General features: G+C 42.0%; 1 protein-coding gene across 2 annotated transcripts in view; it reads left to right on the top strand.

Annotated features, from left to right (window-relative positions):
* The window catches only part of LOC109914251 (basic helix-loop-helix domain-containing protein USF3), a 38,491-nt gene extending 22,101 nt beyond the window's left edge, over nucleotides 1-16,390 (top strand). For both annotated transcript variants that reach the window (XM_048597839.1, XM_048597838.1), the window contains exons 5-6: nucleotides 388-484; nucleotides 7,457-16,390. In XM_048597839.1, coding sequence (XP_048453796.1) covers nucleotides 388-484; nucleotides 7,457-14,160 — 6,801 coding nt within the window. In that variant the 3' untranslated portion in view covers nucleotides 14,161-16,390. The remainder of the gene's footprint in view (nucleotides 1-387; nucleotides 485-7,456) is intronic.
* The last annotated feature ends 6,606 nt before the right edge of the window (nucleotides 16,391-22,996 follow it).

Below are 22,996 nucleotides of genomic sequence, written 5' to 3'. Positions count from 1 at the left end.
ATTTGTTTTAAGATTATAATCCCCTTGTTCTTGATACTCCTGCAATGCTAATACATCTTTCCCAAGGTCTGGTTCCCAGAACTGAATGCAACAAATGAGTTCAATCTGAGGCTCTAAAACTGAAAGATAACACTATTACCTTTGTTTTCAAGTTCCTTGAGACAAAAGTTAGTATTTGACTAGCCTTTGGTTTGATTTTATGTCTATTCCCCAGCTTTAAATAATTGTTGTTTAGATATCCAAATGTCTTTGTTCCACCATAGTTCTCAGCTCCTCATCAGTCAGTGTGCCAACATGACATCATGTAGCCCAAAGTCCAATTTTCCATTGTACTGCTTTTTAAAACATGTGCTGGGTTTTGCTAATCTATAATTTCCTGTTTTGCAGAGTAAGAACATGATACTAGATCAAGCATACAAGTACATCTCCGAACTGAAGAGGCAGAATGATGAAATTCTATTGAATGGAGGAACGAAAGAGCAAGGTGTGATGTGATAATCATTGTGTAATCACTTTCATTATTTCAGATAAGAAATGGCAACTTACCCCAACATTATTTGACATTTAGCAACTTGATTTCTCTAAACCTTTCCATCAGCTATCATCCACAAACCATCTTACATTTTACCTTTTTCTAAACTGCTTTAAATGCAATAAAATAAGACATTGTTATGGACCAGACCCCCTCAAAATATTTTAAGAAGATAGCCTAGACCCTAACCTTTTCTTATTTTAAAGGCAAATGTAAAGTGCTGTGTTCTAGATGCAATTTGACTGCTCAACCTCTTTGACATTAAGCAAAACAATTTATTTAAGCACTATAGTTAAAATACAACGAAAGAAAGAAGAACTTAGATAACTTAACTGTATGCGAAAACTTAACAGAATAATAGATGCAGTAACTTACTTATTAACTGTTCCAATATACCAACATCCCATAAAGACACCCTTTGGCAAAGAGGCAAATTCAGAAAACAGATTTTGTCTCCTGTGCAATCCAGCAGCTTAGGAAGAGAACCCCCAGCTTTTGGCTGTACTCTAGAGAAGGAAAAATAGTTTCCACTTCAAGTCCACAACAGCAACTGCTGAAAGCTAACTAAAAATCCTTGATTTGTGAGACTTTACCACACTTACTCAAGCTGCATCTATTGTTCCAACTGTAGAAAACAAACCCAAGGCCTGCCAGGTTGTTTGTCTTCTCATAGACTGTTCGTCACCTGTCCCAGAATCACACTCTAAAAGAACAAAACACTCCTCTTAAAGCCACAACATTGTTAAAACATAGAAGCAGCAGGAGGCCATTAGCTCAAAGTCTACTCTGCCATTCACTGGGATCCTGGCTGATCTGATAACACTCAATTTCTTGATTTCCCATACTGATCAAAAAAAATCTGTGTATAATATACTTAATGACTAAGCCTCTACAGCCCTCGGTGGTAAAGCGTTCCACAGGTTAACTACTTTAGAGAAGAAATTCTTCCTCATTGCAGTCTTAACTGGACAACTAATTTACAACTTTTTCTAGTCCTAGACACACTCTCGACCCAACCTAGTGATTCTTCTGTGGACTGCATCCAATATCAGCATATCTTGCCAATTACAAAACTGCTCACAGTATCCTAGGTGTGGTCTGACTTGTGCATTGTATAGTTTCAGCCAGACTTCCTTGTTGGTTGAACTTCATTCCCTTTGAAATAAAGACCAAAATTCCATTTGCTTTCCATCTTACCTGCTGAACTTCTAAGTTGCCTCTTTGTGGTTAATGCACAAGAGCCCCTAAATCCCTCTCTGCTGAAGTTTTCTGCAGTTTTTCTCCATTTAATTATACTCACCTCTTTTTTTGTTTTAAATGCTAACGTGCACAGCGTTACATTTTCTCAAATTACACTTTTTTGCTCACACACTTAACCTGTTTAGATCCTTCTGTGGACTCTGTCATCCTCAATATGTGCTCTTCTTCATTATTGTCATCCAAAAACTTGCTGCTGATACTTCATTTTCCTCATTCAAATTATCAATACATATTATAAATAATTCTGGCCCCCAACACAGATCCCTGTGACCTTCCATTAATTACAGATTGTCATCCTGAAAATGGCCCCCTTATCCCAACTTCAGTTTTCTGTTAGCCAAACGTTTTTCTGTACTAATAAGCTGCCCCCAATACTGTGGACTGTTACTAATTAGCCTCACATGCAGTACCTTGGTGAACGCCTTTTAGAAATCAATATATATTACTTCTGTTTGTTCCTCTCTATCCGTCTTGCCAGTTATCTTCTCAAAGGATTCTATTAAATTTGTCAGGCATGATTTTCTGCTTCATGAAACCATGCTGACCCTGCTTAAGTTATTTATTTCTAAATGCTCTGCTATTACATCTTTTATAATAGACTAATAATAGATGATAAAGTAAACAGCCTATAGTTACCTGTTTATTGTCTCCCGTTCTGATTTTTGTCATTGGCAGTTTTCCAATCCTCTGGGACTTCTCCAGATTCTAAAAATTCTTGGGAGACTACTGTCAGTAGATTTGCAATCTCTAACTTATTCTCTTAATAGCCTAGAATGCAACCCATCCAGTCCAGGGAACTTATTGGCCTTTAGCCTCATTTAATTTCTTTAGTGATAGATATAATATTTATTTCTTCCCCACTTACCTGTTTGCCCCCTTATCATTGTCATTAAGTGCATAGTACAAAGCTCCACTAATATCAAAGGAGCCTCATGCTCCTTTGGTCCCTCATGCTCAGCCCAAGTGAAATAGTGTGGGACAACAAACTAATTTAGCAGAGTCAGTGTCATAAAAGTAGACTAAAAACCAAAAGAACTGTGGATGCTGTAAATCAGGAACAAAAACAAAGTTGCTGGAAAAGCTCAGCAGGTCTGGCAGCATCTGTGAAGGAGAAAACAGAGTTAACATTTCGGGTCCGGTGACCCTTCCTCAGAACTGGTTCCTCAGATCATGTTAAACAGATGAAACTGTCCAAAAATGTTTTGTGTGAAAGACTGTTGAAATTCTAATTATTTAAAGGATCTACCAGATAAATTAATGACTAGTAAGTTGAACAAAGGAGATATCTAGAGAATGGAAACTTGCTACCATCAGAACAGTTGGGATGAATAAAATAGGTGTTAACATGTTCGTTGTATAAATGCGTGAGGGAAAATGAACAGGAAGACTGTTCTGATAGGGTAATATGTCACATGGGAGGAGGCTTGTGTAGAGCATGGACACTGCATAGACTGGTTGGTCTAAGTGGCCTGGTTCTTCACTGTGAAAGCTGTGCAATTCTGTAGACAGCAAGGAGCGCTGTAAGAGTGTGAGTAGTATGAAGAAGGGCAGTGACAGCACAAGAGAGGCAGTACTGATTAGCTATTGTTAGAAAAGTGTTGGAATCAGTTATTAAGGAAGTAATAGCAGCTCATTTGGAAAATCTTAATCTAATCAAGCAGAGTAAGCATGGATGAAAGGGAAATTGTGTGACTAATTTATTAGAGTTTTTCAAGGAAGTCATAACCAAAGTGGATAGAGGGGTCCAGTAGACATGCTCTATTTGGACTTCCAGAAAAAATTTGACAAGTTACTTCACAAAAGGTTAGCCATTAGAGAATAGCCCATGGTGTCTGAGGTGGTATATTGGTATGGATGGAGAATTTGCTAATGGGCAGGAAATGGTGAGTGGGGATAAGGGGTACTTTTTCAGGTTGGCAAATGCTAACCAGTAGGATTTCACAGGGATCAATGCTGGGACCACAACTGTTTACAATATATATCAATGACTTGGTGGAAAGAAGCTAATACTGTAGCCAAATTTGCAGACAACAAAAATTAGGTGGAAAGGCAAGTTGCAAGTGAGATACAAAACAGTTTACAGAGCAATATTGATAGGTTGAATAAGTGGGCAAAATGTTAGCAAAGGGAGTATGATGTAGGAAAGTGTGATGTTCATTTTGGAAGGGAGAACAAAAGGTCAAGATTTAAACTTAAATGGAGAAAAACTGCAAGAAGTTGCAACATAAAGGGACTTGGGGGTACTTGTGCATGAAACACAGAAAACTAGCACACAGGCACAGTAGATAATTAGAGTCATACAGCATGGAAACAGACCCTTCGGTCCAACTTGTCTGTGCCAACCAGACATCCCAGTCTGACTTAGTCCCATTTGCCAACATTTGGCCCATATTCCTGTAAACACTTTCTAATCATAAACCCATCCAGATGCCTTTTAAATGTTGCAATTTTACCCGCATCCGCCATTTCCTCTAGCAACTCTTTCCATACATGTCTCTGCGTGAAAAAATTACCTCTCAAGTCCTTTTTAAATCTCTCCTCTCTCACTTAGTTTTGGACTTCCCCACCCTAGGAAAAAGACCTTGGCTATTCACCTTATCCCTACCCCTCATTCTTTTATAATCCTCTGTAAGATCACCCTTCTACTTCTGATGCTTCAGGGGGAGAAAAGCCCCAGCCTATTCAGCCTCTCCCTATAACTCAAGCTCTCCAATCCTGGCAACATCCTTGTAAATCTTCTCTGCACCCTCTCAAATTTAATAACATCTTTCCCATAGAAGGGTGCCCAGAATTGTCTGCAGTACTCTGAGTAGGAAGACTAATAGAATGTTAACTCTTATTTCAAAGGTGTTGAAGTATGAGAATAGAGAAGTCTTACTGCAACTGTACAAAGTGCTGGTGAGACCACAACTGGAGAATGGTGAACAGTTTAGGTCCACATATTTAAGGAAAGATATCATTTCATTGAAGGCAGTTCAGAGAAGGTTCACTAGGATGATCTCTCGTATGGTGGAATTGTCTTATGAGTAAAGGCTAAACAGGTTGGGGTGGTACTCGCTGGAGTTCAGAAGAATGAGAGGTGATCTCATTGAAACATGCAGGATTCTTAAGGGTCTTGACAAGGTAAATGCTAAGAGGATGTTTCCCCTCATGGGAGAATCTAGGACGAGAGAGCATTGTCTCAGAGTAAAGGGGTGCCAATTTAAGACTGTGATGAGGAGGAATTCCTTCTTTCAGAGGCTCAAGTGTCTTTGGAACAGCTTGCCCCAGAGATTTGTGGGGGCAGAGTCCTTTTATATATTTAAGGCTGAGATAGATAGATTCTTGATCAGTCGGGGAATCCAGGGTTACAAGGAAAAGGCAGGAAAGTGGATGTGGGGAATGTCAGACCAGCCATGATCTTGTTGAACGGCAGAGCAGGTTCTAGGGGCTGAACAGCCTACTCCTGATCCTATTTCTTATCGTCAGTGTGTAACCAGTAGATTAAATTTAAATTAGATCAGATTTTATTGTCATGTGTAGCCTAGTACATGAGTGCAGTGAAAACTGTACACAGTGTTGCCACTCTCTGGTGCCATCTTAGAATACAATAGTTAAAATTAAATACAAGAGTTTAAATTAAGAAACAGAAACAAAAAGGAAAAGAAAATGTCCAGATCTCTCACGCCGTTGTCACGAGGAGTCATGAGCCAGGCTGACCAACGCTACTTGTGCTGGACCAACCAACACCACGGTGTTGCCATGGCTACAACCGCCACTTTGCCTCTGCTGATGCCACTGCCTTGAGTCCTGTACCTTGCAGCAGTAGGTGCTCATGGAGAAGCCACTTAGTTTTGACAGTAGCTGTGGTATAAAGGGCTGCAGTGTTGAATGGTTAGTGCTTACTAACAGGAATGGCTAAATGGTAAGTATGATAGAATATATCCAGTGGTATCCCCTGGGCCTCATTGAGTATACCAGATCTATGCTTTCCTTTTGTTTTCCCCAATACATAGAAAAACTCTCAAATTGTGGAACCTCCCTTACTGGATAAAGAGTAATGGCTTCTGGATTATGACATTGGAAGTACTGCATTCCACCCCCTACACAACCACAACCCACTACCACAAATAATATCCAAAGTAACTACGTCTGTCACCTCCCTGGACTTCTCTACTGCGTCTAAATTATGAGACTGTTTGTCTGCTGTCCTATACTGAATGAGCATTTCCTCCTATTAAATATTGGGAAGACTGAAGACATTGTCCCTGGTCCCTAGGACAAATTTCCTTCCCCAGCCCACTGACCCCAACCCTTTCTGAACAATGGTCAGACTGTTCACTGGTGTGGTATCCCAAAGAGAATTTCCAATCACACATAATTCGTTTTGCCATAACTCCCTTGTTGCTTCAGCTCATCTGCTGCTCAAACCCTCACTGTGCCTCTATTCCTTTAAACTTGACTGTTACAATGTACTGTTGGCTGATCTCCCATCCTCATGAACTTTAGGTCATCCTTTGTTCTGCTATCTTTGCCTTTACTCACACGACTTGATTCACACATTATCTCTGTGCTCACTGACCTCTTTTGGGGCTTTGAAATTATAATGTCTTGAGTTTAAATGTTCCATTCTTATTTTCAAATCTCTCTATGACTTCACTCTCCCTATTCCTGCAATCTCCTGCAGCCCCACAACCCTTTAAGATGTCTGCAGTCCTCTAACTCTGGTCTCTTGAGCACCTCGTATTTTAATGACTCCACCATAAGTGGCTGGACTTTCAGCTGCTAACATACTAAGATTTGGAATTCCCTCCTTAAACCTCCTTGCCTCTCTTTCATTCTGAAATAAGTTGTTTAAAATCAACTTCTTTGACCAAACTTTAGGCCATCTGCCCTGTTATCTCCTGTGTATCTCGATGTCAATTCTTACTATATAATGTTTTTTATGCAATGCTGTAGGACATTATTATATTATTGTACTATATAACTGCACATTACTATGTGACACCTTAAGATAGTCTTATGTACTTCAGAAACTTGCTGTATCAGATGGCTAAAAAGGGAAAAGCACTGTAATAGTGAACAATGTCTCCTCCCTTTGGCATCTTTTGTCTCAAAAAATGTGCTGGAATAGGAGGACATTTTGTTTGTACGCTTGTTTACATCAGCATTAAGTTGAAAAGCAGTAACCTTTATCTTGCTTCTCCATAAATTTAAAACACAAAATGAAAGTACAGTTTCCTACAACTTTCATGGGTTGTATAATGTCATTTTGCATAGGTTGCAGAACATCATTCTTGTCAGTATGAAAAACAGTAAGCTCTTTCATGAAGAAGGGTGATCCTTTCAGTGACAGGCATAGTGCCATTTTTGCTGTGTTGGATGGGCAACTCATTTAAAAAAAAGTATTGAGAATTTTAAAATGATTAAGTATTGGGAAGGTTGACTCTAAACATTTTGAAAGAATGTTAGAGAGGCTTTTCTCATAACCTAAGGCAGGGACTTTGTCACATCCTTGATTTTAAGCTTCAGAAATAGCAAAATGAGTAATGGTTTGTCTTGGAGAAATAAAGCAGTTTCAAAGAAAGGATAAAATTGTTTCTTATTTTAAATAAGATCAGGTACTGAGACTAGGCTTAATTGAATCCTGATTAACTTCAGATTAAATTTGTGTTCTTTCTGCAGGTGAAGAAATTGTAAGGCTTCGGAAGCAGTTGAATGAGCTACAAAAAGAAAATGACCGTTTTGCAGAGTTACTAAAAGCCAATGACATCTGCTTGCATGATGACCCTACCATTCACTGGAAGAGGAAATTCAAAAGTACAAAAGTTACAATGGTTATTTCTTCCAACCAAATGCAAGATGATATATTGGTCTACACAAATGGAAACCAATTAAATGGAAATTGCCAACAAGTTGCGGTACAGAGTTCACCAGAACAGACTCTTACCACAGTGAACAATAATACACCAGAAACATGTCTCGATATAATGGAACCCATAGCAATGCCTGACATTTGCTCTTTAGCAAATGGGTCTCAACTTCCAACACTGGTCGCACAGCAGGACGTTCCTGAATGTCTTCCTACAACCAGACCTTCTCTGAACACCGTTCAGTGTATGACCACCTCCAGTAGCAGCACTATACCGAGTGTGCTGAATGTTTCTACTCAGTTGTCCCTTACCAACTGTGCATCAACCACTTTAGCTTGTCCTGCAAACACTTCTGCACAAATTGAGCTGGGACATTCTACAGGCAGTTTTGTGCAGAACACCTTGGAAACTGCCAACAGCCATCCTACACAGAGTGTTCTCAATGTTACTACTAATACTTGCTTTGCCTTGCCATTGCATTCACTGCAGATTGGTATGCCATGTACAGGGGTAGAGAACCCCAGTGGGATGATGCCACAGTCATTTTTGGGGTCTTCGTCTGTGAGTAGCCAGAGACCTGAGTTGAGGTCAGCAAAGTCTCCTGTTACTGAATATTCTGAAAATATGTTGGCATCACACATTTGCCAAAATGCTCCTGTGTCAGTTGGTGGTCTTGTCGTTCCATCACCATCTTTCAAACTGAGGACAGTATCTAATGGAGGTGTGATGTCTTGTTGTCCAATGGCCAGTTCATGGACTGTGTGTTACCCAGCCTGTACATATGCTGGCATTTCAGACTCAAACAGTGTTAGTACGTTTTCACGCATGAGTTCTGCAGGCAATACACAAACTACATGGACCACTTTACAACTAACAGGCAATACCGTTCATCCTGTCAGTCAGGGGTGCTGTAGTATGTTGCCAGTGTCACTAAATGAAAATCTGAGCACCAGAAGTACGTTCTCCATTTCGGAAAGTGGCCAACCGTTTAATAATGTTACTGTAGTTCCTTCAACTACAGCAGCGTATGAGGGGGTTTCATTGTGTTCCACATACAAGCAACTCAAGCAACAGGTGGCAGTTACCATGCAGCCCCCCCTGCAGCCACTACCCTTGCAGTCAGTTTTAGCGCAGCCACAAATTCCAGTCCAGCCAGCTGCCAAAATGGTCTCGTTGCTTCCCCCTCTGCAAGTAATTCAGATGACCCGCCCTGCAGGGACATCTGTCTCTTCCACTCCCAACAATCCAAATCTGATCATCTTCCAGCCAGCTAATCCAACCTCACCTGCTGTAGTGAGAGGTGCCCTCAACAGCCAGGCACCAGGTCAGCAAATTGTTATTATACAAGCGGCCAGTCAGAACGCTGTATCCGTAGTCCCAGCTCAAACGAGTAATAGGTTACCAACTCTTGACTCCAGTCAACTGATATGCAGCAACGGGACTGCACAGAACACTCTTAGTTTTCAGACAGTGGGAGGGAAGCACCTTGTTCACATATTGCCACGCCCTGTTTCTTCATCTGCTTCCATGAGCTCTCAGCCCTGCACTACAGTGGGATCAAGCCAGCAGCAGACTATCTCTGTCAATGGCCAATTATTCGCTCTACAGCCAGTAAAGCAGACAGGGGCCTCCAGCCAGAACACTATGCAAATCATTCAGCCAACAACCAGTGCCGATCCAAACACCAATGTGGCTCTTAATACTTTTGGCGCATTGACAAACCTCAGCCAAAGTATCTCTCAGATGGCAGAGCAAGGGGGCTTACAACTGAGTAGTGACCACACACCCAGCTCTTCAGCTCCTGCCAAGAGCCAGGTTATTAGTGGCACCACCTCTGCATCTGACACCACAATGGCCAACACGAGCACGGACATATCAAGGACATCTTCATGGCACACAAGCAGTTCATGCTCCAAAACCTCCCCTCTTGGTCCACCCTCTACCTGTAAAACAAAAAAGCTGCAAAAGAAACCCCTCTCTACAAAACAAGGAACCACAAGGAAGGCCACGTGTAATGGGAGCAAATCAAAGATGGGTGCCAATTGTGTTCAAAATAACAAATCCATCAAAGACATTTCATTGCATTCACTAACCAGTGGTGATCAAATTTTGTCATCGCAAGGGTTGGTATCCCAGCAATCATCGCTGTCTCAGATTCCAACATTAGTGGCAGCTACAGTGGTCACTTCTGTCACTTCACAGGAGGGAGTGGACAGGCAGCAGTCAGCAGTCAGACTTTCTCAACATGTACACCCATCACGTTTAACAGAACCAGCAGTGGCTGAGTCATTCTCTCAAGAACAGCCTGACATACTGTCAGAAATTTCAGCTGCGTCAGCATTAGCTGTATCACTGCCACCTTCTTCATCTCGGGGTGATTTGGTCAAGAATGTTTCACATGTACAATCCCCTCCATGTGTAATCTCAGATGTATCGACATCAGTTCCGCCGTCATCACTGTACAGTTCAAATGCAGCTCTTCAAGCATCAAGAGCATTTTCAATAGACAAAGGCAGTGACCTAGTGGATTTGCAAACTGCTGTCGCAAATGTCTGCCACACACCTGGGGTAACCAGTGTTTCTGCACAGTTAGAATCTCTTGCAGCTGCACAGCACCAATGCAGCGGAAGTGACAAAGAAAAGAGCCCAGACTGGCACAAAGGGCCATTAGAAATGAGCAAGTTTGCAGCGACTAAAGAAGTTAGTAATCAAGTCAGCAGTAGCATCATTCATGGAGTGACGCATGGAGAAAAAACATCAAATGAGAAGAGCTCCTTGCTCTCTTTTGTGAAAGACTCCTGTGCTGACAGTGAGCTCTGTGTTGACAGCTCTGGAGAAACCTCAACTGGCATGTCGTTTTATGAAAAGGGTGAACCCCATAAAGACATTATGTTGGTAAGCACAGAGATTGAAAGTGGTGTGCAGCAGCAGCTGTGCAACCCTGATCAAGAGAATATGGGAGGTCCGTTAATTGTGCACCGCCAGACTGAGTCACCCATGTCCACCAGCTCTGGCAGTAGCCGTGGCTTTTCTGTTGCCTCCATGCTGCCAGATACCACCCGGGAGGATGCATCTTGCATCGGTACAATGTCCAACACTTTTAATAACTACAGCTTATCCGAGCCGAATGACATTGTCGCCCTTGCTGCTAGAGCAATTTTCGAACACGGAAGTCCAGGAAAAGGTTTGACTTCGGACGTTACTCTATGTGATGTTCAGTCCAAAGTTCAGAAAATTCCTTTTGCAGAGAAAGAAGCGTGTGCAAGTCAACAATCTGTTAAAAGCCTGAGCGTTAAAGAGAATAGTCCAAATTTGACAGAGGCTAGTGCAGCTGAAGGTCAAACACAACAATCACTGCCAATGGATACCAACTCAAAAGGAATGCCCATTACTAAGACTTCAATTTCTGTTGTAAAAGAAATCTCAAATATGCCACTGATTTGCACATCTTCTGGCTCTGCTAACCTGAGTGTTATTAACCGTGCCTGTCATAGTCAAGCTAATCAAATGCATGTCTGCTCAGGTCAAACCCAATTTACAGAGCAGCTTCCAGTCTGTGCTCCAGCTGATCTATGCAGTGAAGCCACTACATATACCGAACAGTCTTCCCAACCCACCCTGTTGACAGAATATTCTCATGAGCATCTAAATTCTGTGAAAGGTAACTCGCAGTCTTCTCTTGCTTTGGAGCCACATTTGAAGCAAAGCAATGAGAGTCGAAAAGATGCAACAAAGCGGACAGGGCCAGATGACCACTTAATCTCAACAGCAAAGAGACAAAAGCAATGCCAGAATGCAGCCATGAGACTAGAAGGAAAGTCCACAGTAAGTACAGTTCCAGAACAACGTATTTCCGAATGTAGTCAAACATTTATCAGTCAGTTGCCAACAAATTCTTCAAGTTTATTAGTCTCAAGTAGTAATCCAGGACCCACAGATAGTCTTAGCTCCTTATTTCCACCAACTAACTTCCCAACTTCAAATGCTACTGAAACTTTAAGGCCTACAGAAACTCATTGTAATGTACAGCCACGAATTCAGGAAGGACAAGGACAAGGACAAGGACAAGGACAACAGCTGCAGCAGCATGTGGTATCCCAGCAGACTGTCTCTTCACAGACTGGCCTGAATGTCCACCACAGCCACATGTATTACAAACACCATCAGGGGCAGATACGAGAAAGGAACTTATACCACCTCCAGCATCATCATCCACACAATGAGAGCTCAATCCAGCCCCATGCTCACAGTGCCCAGCAGCCCCGCACTGCACAGCAAGAAATCCAAATGCAGAAGAAACGAGGGGTCATGCGAGGCAGTCAAGCTCCTCAACTGTCAATGCAACAAAAGCAACATCCAAGTGGCAATAGTCAAGGACGACAGAAAGGGAATCACCATCATCATCATCCGCACCATCACCATCAGCAACAACTTCAGCAAATGCCGCACCCACACTTTGGAAATTCACAACAAGATAAAAGGTGTGACAATTCTGTGAATAACAGAAACCATCACAGCAGCCATACTCAGAACCTTCACAGCCAGGATCTCATGCACCAGCAGCAGCAAGATAATGCTAGAAGTGGGCCACAGGGATCCGGGACCCCTTCAGAACAAGCTGGGCAGTCTCGCATCCAGAGGTTGTTGACCTCGAGGTCATTGGATCAGCAGATGGCTTCTAAATCCAACACCGTGTCGCGGCCTTCAGAAATGCAGTTTACCACTCACAGACAAGAGAGGAACAGAATTTCTAGTTATTCTGCAGAGGCTTTGATCAGAAAAGCACCTTCAAATGCAGAATCCCGAATGGGAATGGCAGTGCAGAGCCCTCGAAATAATCTGGAGCAGTCTGAAATGCGAACCTATCTTGATTTATCAATAAACAAAAACCTGCCTGTTCACACCTTGCATACTAAGTTGGCTCTGGACCATTGCATAAATTCTGATGTTCAAGGCCTTTCTGACTGTCCTCCTTTTAAAGTGAACGTGACAACTCAAGGTGTCGGCACTTTTGAGGTGCAGTCATCAAGGGGTAATGAGATGGTTAATAGTATGCCAGCACACAGAGGAATGCAATCACATGGCTTCAAGCTGGGGCAGGGTACAGTGACTGAAAGGCAGGCCAGGTTGCCTTATTTGCCGATGCAAGGTATCTCATCAGGAAGTGGAGTTTCTTTAAGGGAGAATGAAGGTTCCTGTCATCAGAGTTTCATGCAAAGTCTACTAGCTCCTCCACTCAATGAGCAAATAGGTGCAAGCCAAAGGTCAGTGTCAGAACATCCAAGGAACACCCAGTGTCTCCCTCCAGCAACTATTGAATACAGTTGCCCATCTGCAAGAGAAGGAGTTCACATTAGAAGGGATGGTGAGCTGCAGAATCGTGAAAGTTGTGACATGACTTTAGGTGCACACAGTTCTAGAAACAGCTCTTTAAGCATCTCCTACTCAAATCCTTCCTCTGTGGCAGACAGTCAGGGCCGGAACACTAGTCCAAATGTGTCAGCTCAGAAAAACTCCCTTAGAATGAATGAAAGTCAAGGAAATAAGTGCCATCCAAATTCACAGGTCTCTCCCAATGTGCATGGAGCGGTTAGGCCCGTGATGTCTCACGCTACAGTTTCCCACGGTGGGAATGAACAAGGACACTCAATTCAGCAGCCCAATTCCTCAGGGGTTACCCAGCGTGTACGCCACCCAGCCCAGGAGGGCTCGGCTTCAAAGATGCGGCAGACTGATCGGCCTCGCTCTGGAAACCACAGAAGTGGGAATGTTTTTGAGCATGGACTTCAGTTACCCCTAGCGTCCAGTAACAGTATGATCCTTGGCCGTCAGCAGCCAGTGGGGGCTCGGGCAGGAAGCATTGTGCGTTTCATGACTGATGGGCAGCAATTACCGAACGATAATTTAACTCCTGACCAGCACTCACTGTCTCAGAACTTTGGATTCCCTTTCATCCCAGAAAGTAGCATGAACCCTCCAATTAATGCAAACCCATCATTCATTCCTCCGGTAACCCAGCCAGGTGCAAATCGCACCCCGGCTCTCATACCAGTTGAACCACAAAATCCTCTGTCCTCATTTTACCCTCCGTACTCTCCAGCTCATCCCAACCTTTCCAACGACCTCTCCATACCCTACTTTTCCAATCAGATCTTCAGCAGTCCAAGCACAGAGAAAACCAACACTGGGGGACTTAACAACCCGTTTGGGTCCATCCTCTCTCCCCCTCGGCCGGTTGGCTTCCCACAACCAAACTTTCCCCTTCTCCCTGAAATCCCAGCCAGACCTATGGCCAACACTTCAAGCATCACCCCACACCTCTCCAACTTCAATCTTACCACTCTCTTCCCCGAAATTGCTGCTGCTCCCCTTGCCCCAGATAGCACGGCCATGCCCATGTCACCTTTGTTGCCTTTAACCAATCCAGCTCTTTCAGATGTCTCTAAACAACACTCAAACCGATCCGCTCACAATATAAGCCACATACTGGGCCACGATGGTAGCTCTGCTGTGTAGAGTTGGATGCTGCTTGACCTTTATTTTTGTGGGACTGTTATAGTTGCACATGTTTTAGAGTGGTCAGGTGGATTACAATCTGTTTGCTGTGTGGGTATTAGTTGTCCACCTATGAAGTCCAAAAATTATCACTACCCTTCTTCCTCTCAGACCCACCTTCACCACAATCTTTAGTTTGTAACCTTAAACATACATTACGTTGACATATGCAAGACACTTTCTGTTTGGTATCGTTTGCAGAAATATCTCAGTGGGGCCTTTTGAGGTGAGTGAATGGGACAGGAGGAAGATGAATGGGTGTGTGAATAGAACTGTTATCTAGTGGTCACCTACTTTTACCGATACAAAAAATATTTACGTGCCACACAACATGCTGTTCACAAGGACAATTTGCAGAAACTGGAGGCAGCATAATGTGTCTTGTATATATTGTATTAGTATAGGTTTGCAATATATTAATGGTTCAAGGCATTCATAGGACTGAATAAGCATTAATTTGTAAATATGTGCGAAAATGATTCTCGCACCATCACGGCAGCAAGTATTTGTTGGGTCTGATGTTAAACATTATTTTGAGCATGGAGTACTATTACAGTTTGTGACTAGCAGCTTAGCTTGTTGCTTTGCCTGTGTAACAGAGCAAAGTGTAAGAAGAGGAATTAATTTTAACACAAGCTTTTGGCCTTTTCATAATGTCCCAAATATAAGTCATGCAATTATAAACTTGTGGAAGTACAATCAGTTTCTTGATAGGATAAATCTCTTCATGAATTATGCCCATTAAATCAAATTTGCCTGAGTAAGTTGGCTTAATTAGACAATCGATTGCTCCCCCACCCATGCATTTAAAATTCTTTATACAAGTCAGGCTGTCATTAACTCAAGGTGAAGGATAGACAGAGGGGAAACGTTTTAATACAGAATTTATTTTGTGGATGAGGTGCTGAATAATTTGAGTGTTGTACAAGATATTTAAATAAAAGTTCTAGTTAATTTCCATATAAATGTATTTCAATTTGAGTTATTGCATGGGCTGAATAACTTTGTGTTTTAATGAAAAGTGATTATCAACCCTCTCCACAGGAACCTGCCTGAAATTTGTCTTGAAGAAGGTTTAAAGTTAGAAATAATGGATTTTAATAATTACTTCTAACCATACACTTAAAGAAATCACCAGCCCGTTTTTATCTGTGACTGCCCACCAAATAATATAAATAGATTGTATGCTGCATTACCAGTAGGGGTCAGGATTTAACCTTTGCAGATGGCCATTTATGCATTTATAGTTTTGAAGGTTTATAATATCTTGTGTACCTCAGTGGTACAAGCAGAGGACTGAATCTTGCAATAAGCTACCATTTTCTCCTTTCAGTTGGGACTGCAGATTGGAATCTCCACCGGCGTAATGATTATCATTCTTTACTATGATTACAATAGTTCCAACTAGATATAAGTTTGGGACTTTCTTAGCCTTCATTGTAATACATGTCTGCCGGTATTATGAATCACAATTAACAGTTCCATTTGAGTAGTCCAGAAGGATGTCTGGTATGGGCTGGGCAAAAGCATTAGTCCTTTGTATTAAATAGTACTAGTCTGAAATTCAGGTTAACATGATGGTTTATATCACTTCCTGACCTCGGAATGATGGTTGTTTTAAAAGCGAAATAGTATATTCATCAGCGCTACGTGTCAAGAAATTCACTTGGAAATACAAATGTGGAAGAAGCTGAAAATTGTCTGTGACCCAAGTACATTATTTCCAGAGTATGGACTCGGGTAATTCTGCTGAGAAATAAATGCAAATAAGTGATGATTAAATTTGATACATGATCTTGATTCCCCCACGCTACAGAAATTACAACTGACTTCCTAATTTCCTTGCAGATACCTTTATCGAATTAGATTTATCTTTTGCACAGAACACTATCAAACTGCTATAATTCTGCTTTAAACATTATAACACAGGCAAGCTCATGTGTTTGATCTTGTCCTTTTTAATCAACCTACAAATTGGTCTGTATCAGAACATGAAAAAGTGATTGAGGCAAACCCAGTGAGAGTAAATACAGGAGCAACAAAATTCCTTGTTGTGCTGTAAGACTTGGAGCCATTGTTATAAGTGGGGAAAAAAACCTTAAGTTGCACCTACCTCCATTTATTGGGCTTTTGTAATATAATATGTTGTACAGTGTGCTGTCTTTATTTTAAATAAAACACAGTTTGTCCACATTGCATGTGTTATTTGGGGATAGCAAGCACTGCTATATTCTAATAGAATCTCTTACCTGTTTTAATGAGCTCCATAACTTCAGTCCTTTGAAATTCTGTTATATTTGTTGGTGCTGCTGATAACTGACGCTATGTAACTGCCTACCTCCTTATTGGTCACTTTACAGAAATCTGGAGCGCTCAGCCTGCATCGCTTGCACAGAAAGGTAGTATTCAGGGCGTCCTCAGGATCCATTAAAATCAAAACCCTGAAAGACCGGGGACCCATAAAAGCTGGCTTATAAACTTAAAAAAAACTATCTGGACCTAGTTCATAATCCAATCCTAAACAAAGTACCGCTCACCTCGCCCCACTTCAGTCGATTGTCCCTTCTGAATACTGAAATAGTCTGCACACTGATGACCCCAATCCTACGTTGAGCAATTTCTTGCTCTCCCCTTTTGTCTGCATTTCCCCCAATCCCGCTCCCATGCTTTGATCCAAAGTGTTTAGCCCGCCCAAGTAGCCTCGCAGCCTAAACTTTCTCTTGGGTTGACATTTAGATGGTGTTAGTTTCCATTTTCGGGGAAAGGCCCGTTACAGCTAACCAATCGCATTCTCAGAAATGACGTGATTTGAAAGCACACATTCTGTTCCCTGAATCTTCCAGTACAGGAGGAAGCCGATTGGTGTCTCCTGCCTGTGCTGGCGACTTGGAAGAGTTATCCAGGTAGTCCCTCTGCTGACATCCTCGAAGCTCTGCAAATTTATTTTGTTTTACACAATTTTCCCTTTGAACGTTGATGTTGAATTTGCAGGCATCTTTCAGGCAGCTCATTTCGGATTATTATCATAAACTACTGCAGAAAAAAAAATCTCCTCGCTGCTACCACCATCGACCGGAATTTTGTTAAATTTCTGATCTCTGGTTGTAAATGCAAACAATTGCTTCCAATCTATCCTGTTAAATACGCGTCATGATCTCGATGACTTTATAAGGGAATTAAAGGTTGAGAGATTTCTCAATTCTGACATTTGGGACCATTGGTTGTGTGCATGTGAATTCACAGTGGTACTTTAAGCCCATCACGCCTACCTTGATAGATGTACATTGGCGCCCTGACCTCATTCCATTCATTTTAAAAATGGTCAACTTAAGTCTCACTATTGCCATAGCCGTCCTTTCCCCAGTCAGTGCAATATCTCTCTGTTGCAGGGTGTCCCCCTGTCATTTTAGCAATGGGAGGAGAACTTAATTGTTCACACTTCTGTTGCACGGGGACTTGCCACTGCATAGACCAGTGGTCTAAGAACCAAAGTGTTGTATTAAAGCTTTGTTGTTTTTGTAACCCTTGCCCTTTGGCACAATCCCGCTCCTGTTCGGGTCCGTGAAACGCCTGAAGATTGCCTCTGCTAAAGGCCGTATAAAAATATATATTGCATCTAATAATTTACCCAATGATTCACCAGCTGGGGGGAAGTAAGATATACTTCAATAGATTCATTATTCTAAACTACAAATGGAAACATTGTCAGACGGGACAGTTAGTTGTGTTTTGGTTTTCACAATGAAACGTTAACGTGAAACATATTCAGAACATGAAACCAAAGCCCTCCCCCCGCCTCAGAAATGGACAGCGTTACCAATGCGACTGGCATAGGTATCAGAAAATGTTAGGTTATTAACATAGAATCCCTACAGTGTGGATGCAGTCTATTCGGTCCATCAAGTCAACACTGACCCTCTGAACAGCATCCCACCAGACCCACTCCCTACATTTCCCATGGCTAATCCTACACATTCCTGGTCACTATGGGTGATTCAGTGTGGCCATTCCACCTAACCTGCATATTTTTGTGCTGTAGGAGGAAACCCCCTACAAACATGGGGAGAATGTGCAAACTCCACACACACGGTCGCCTGAGGCTGGAATTGAATCTGGGTCCCTGGTACTTTGAGGCAGTAGTGCTAACCACTGAGCCACCATGTTGTCCCACATATAGGCGGCATTTTCTTTTGATGGACTTTGTATTTTACATTTGGCTATCAGAGACGGGAGAAGATCCGGAAGTGTTAGTGCTGGGGGATGACACATTGAGTATGGCAGGCACTCAGTATCCCCGCTAGCTTCTCCTTGTCCAAGGAATATGCCTCAACCTATGGTATCCATTTCATTCCCAAATTTCCCACCATCATCCCTCAGCTTGTCTTAAGTGATATTGCTCAAAGATGTTACACTGTGGCTGGGACTAGCCACATTGGATCTTCAAAGCCAGTAACTTCAGCCAGGGGCTATGTGTGGAATTTGGGTCTGGAAAGACGACAGACCAGTGGGCTCAGGCTGCGGAAGGTTCTTTTATTCCAGCCTAAGGCTTGCAAACTAAAACACGTCTCTTCTAAAGAGCCATCATAGGCAGGGCAGGCTGAATGGCCTTTTGCTTCTCTTTTTATGATTCGGTGAAATTGGTGTTGCCCTGCTACCATTACTCCTGTTATCATGGCTTTTACATGTATTTTCTAGTCAACCTGTAAAGTGATGTTATTACAGACCTTTGGAAGGACTGGGATTTGAACCTGGGCCTCCTGGCTCAGAAGTAGGAATAGTACCACTGTGCCACAAGAACCAAAGGTAGGGCCGGTTATGTCCTTGCAAGTTCATAATTTAAACTATTGTAAAATCTCCTCAGATAAACTGTCAAACTTTAGTTTAAAACGATCACTCAGCCATTTATCACTCTGCTGCAAAAGCAGGACGCCCGTTCACACCTTGACAACAAACTGCATCTGTTTCCCTCGTTTGGAGCAGATTTCCTCTCGCCTGATTTTTGTAATTTGTTTCAAAAATTGAAGTTGTGAAACTCGTCCAACTGGCTTAAAGCTTATTAAATAGTTCTTTTAAAAAAAACAAAGCTTTAGTATTCCAGAATAGAAATATTTGTAAGTGACAGATTCTGCCATTATTAACTGTGCTTATCACTTAAAAACCGAGTACAAGAGAAACAATAAAACTGTTGAGAGATATGTACGTAAGTGGGGACCATAAGATGTGCATTGTGAAATGCACAGGTTTAGAAAATGAACTTAACTCATTTGAAAATAAAGCACTGTCTGATATTTTGGGATGTCCTGATTTATTTTTTGGATATGTGTCATTCAATCAGAGCAGACTTCGGGAAGAGGCTTTTATGTATTACATAAACCTCTGACTTTCCAGAAACTGCCTGAAACTTCTTTAGCGCTCTGTATTTTTTGCATATCCTTTGATAGAACAGAGAGAGTTAAAAGAGAAATCATTTAAAATACCAGAAATTGAAAACTGCATGTATGTGCGCATCCTTCAGCCTTGGACTGCACTGTTGGACAGCTGCACAGTGCTCAGTTTAGAAATGAACTGCAGTTCTTTGCAATATTTCTACAGCCTTGCACATCCACCAGGTTGATTTTATTACCATCGAGATTCTCATTGGCTCAGAGCAAGATAATTCCTCGCGAAACCTCACCCCCCCAACAGCTGGGAAGAAGCCCCACCTCCAACAGCAGCTCACCAATTGGATGGCTGGGAGCTCACTTGTTCCAGTGGCGCCTCTGGAAGCTGTGGCTACTGTCAGAACTGCAGCCAATACCCATCAACGTTCATGGTTGAAACCTCGGGTTGGAAGGTGAGTGGTAGATTTTGTCAGGAGCAGGCTAACAGCAATTGAGGGCTAACAGCAATTGAGGGCTAACAGCACCGATGGTGGGAGCCTTGGGTTCCTGAATGTGAGATGCTCCTGCCAAACCAGCAGACAACAAGGTGGCATTACTGACCCCACCTTGGTGGCATAGCCATTTGTTGTATCCCAAGGTTGGGCAGGCCACCTGATACCTTCCCCATTGCTGATAGAATCCCAACAGAGGGAAATAGGCAATGGGCATAGTGTGGCTTGCATCCCATCTGATTTAATACCCTACCCTCTACCACAGATTGTTGTGGCTTGTGGTGGGGTGGCATAAAGTTCCATCCATTAAATATAATTTGATCTAATGAAGCAGAAATATCTGGACCATGTTGTTATTCTCCGTGTTGATCAGATACTCTATTCTGTTTGCCTTCTGGTTTTGGAAGACCAACTCCCCTTCCCCCCAAGCCATCCCTGGTGGGCTCCACATGTTCCCTCTTGAGGTTGACCCAGGCACAGATGACTGTGCATGACTGAGCCAGGAAGCTGGAGTCACTCAGCCCTCTGCTGTGTATATTCTGGACTTGTCAGTGGTCACCCTGCCAGATCCTGCTGCAGACCCATGAGAAAGCTCCCCAACTTTGCCAACCCGTCCGCATTGAATAGACAATGATTGGGAGGGTTTGGAATGATATGGAGGCAGAGAAGGAAGAGCAGTCACTTCAAATAGCTAAATGTTTGGATTACGTTATTTCAATTTTCCAATTCTTACACATTTTGTAGGGAACTAGAAGAGCACACCTTCTTTCTTGGGATATTCAATACTTGAAATCAGTAACTCAACAACAAAAGAGACTTTATATAGCGCTTTTAACACAATAAAATGTCCCAAGGTACTTCACGGGACTGATAATCAAATACAAGGAACATATGGAGACATTAGGAGATGTGAAGTAATGTTTGGTCAATAAAGTAGGTTTTGAGTGTTTTAAAAGAGGAAACAAAAGCAAAGAGGTTGGGGGGTGGGGTCCGGGAGGAAATTCCAGAACTTGGGACTCCAGGCAGCAGAAGGTATGGCTAACAATGTTGGGGTGATCAAATAGAGGATAGTAATTGAAACAATGCAGGTATCTGAAGGCTGGGGAAGATTACAGTGATGGAGTCATCATTGATTCACAGCTCTCCACTGACCAACAAATAGATATAGATGTTTTCTAATCTACCTGTTCAGAGATATTACTAAACATCTCTTGAACAGAAGTCTCCTGGTCTAGAAGCAGGTACTGTACCATTGCACCACAAAAACCCCTCTGTAAATAGATGTAACCTTGTGTTCAGGTGAAATGCAACAACTTTCATAACAAACATTGTTACTCTTATGGTAGAAAAGCCAATTCATAAAAGTGATGTCAAACTTGTGATTAATAGAGAAAATACTGAACGATTTTCCTCTTCTTGAGAAACACTGGACATTAACCTCCTGCAATAAAAGCGGGTAGCAGTAGCATATTATCCTCAATTTTCTGAGCAGAACACCTGAGCCATCACCATACTCATCCTTATCCAATCCTTACCAACTGCTCATTGGCCATCAGTAAGATATTACTGCTTACCCGGAAATGCTTTCACTGTCCTGCATTGACAGCTTTGTTCTCCAAATGTAGGTTAATTCGATGTTTTTTCTTATTTCTGTTGATATCACAAATGAGCCACGAATCAATATGTAGGGATCATCTTTTGTGTTCTCCTCACTTATGAATGCATCTTTATAACATATGAATAAACTGGATTAAACCAATATCCTTCCATGATTGTGTTTTCTGCACTTTGTGTCTAAAATTTCAATGCTTCTCAAAATCTGGCCTCGAGCACCCTGATTTAAATAGCTGCTTCTGTTTGTGGTTGTGCCTTCAGTTGGCTCTAGAAATCCCTCCTTTAACCTTCTGGCCATGCCTTAAAATGCTCCTTAAACCTATTTATTTCACTAAGCTGTTGACCACCATCCTATTACCTCCTTATGTGACTTGTTTGATAAAGGCTACTGTAAAGCATTTGTTCAGTTAGAGGCACAAATAAATGCAAGACGTTTTATTGAGCATTAGCTTAATTTTTCAGGTAGAAGAAGGAAGATAGAGTTTGCTTCTTGCCATTTATGCCAATTTTGTGTACAAAAATCAGGATTTTATGGGCCATGAATTTCCAGCTGTACTTGTCAATTCGGTATAATACGGGACATTTCTGAGTCATCTGATCACAAACCTGACATTTAATTGAAGTAACGGTGAGTGAGCACTAGGGGGCAATATTTGTACACTTTTGCACTTTATGAAAGACCATTATAGGTTTAGATCTAAATAAAATCTGTTCAGATACGTTATTACACACCTACAAAGCATGTGGGACTTGAATCTGGATCTCCTGATACAACCACTGCAGCACAAAAGCCCTTTGAATCTCCTATTTCTGTTTCTGGTTTGCTTTTTCCACAGCCTGTCGGAATTTAAGTTTGCATTCACACTGAGCAATTAGAAAGATGAATCATTAAAACTGAAGTTGGCCCTGAAGTAAATGTAAAATTAAATCCTATGGCATTGTTTCAAAGAGGAGCAGAGTCTTCCTCAATGTCATGTTGATCCTTGAAACAAGATCACAAACAAAAATAGATTATATGGTCATTATCACATTTGTTGGAAATTGCTGCCCAATGCGGCTGCTGATTTCAAAGAAACACGGGAAAGTTTCTGGCACAGCAACAGGCCATTCCGTCCATCACATTCTGACTAGTAGAAAATGGCACCTCACCAAATTCTTTTTTCCAGTTCTTGGTTATAATGTCTCAAGTGCACAGCCAAGTGTTTTTCTTTAAGGTGAGATAGTAGGAACTGCCGATGCTGGAGAATCTGAGATAACAAGGTGTAGAGCTGGATGAACACAGCAGGCCAAGCAGCATCATAGGAGCAGGAA

This window comes from Rhincodon typus, chromosome 6 (assembly GCF_021869965.1).
Source record: "Rhincodon typus isolate 14 chromosome 6, sRhiTyp1.1, whole genome shotgun sequence".
NCBI lineage: Eukaryota > Metazoa > Chordata > Chondrichthyes > Orectolobiformes > Rhincodontidae > Rhincodon > Rhincodon typus.
The sequence above is the reverse complement of the archived record's forward strand: the minus strand, read 5'-3'. Positions and strand labels throughout refer to the sequence as shown.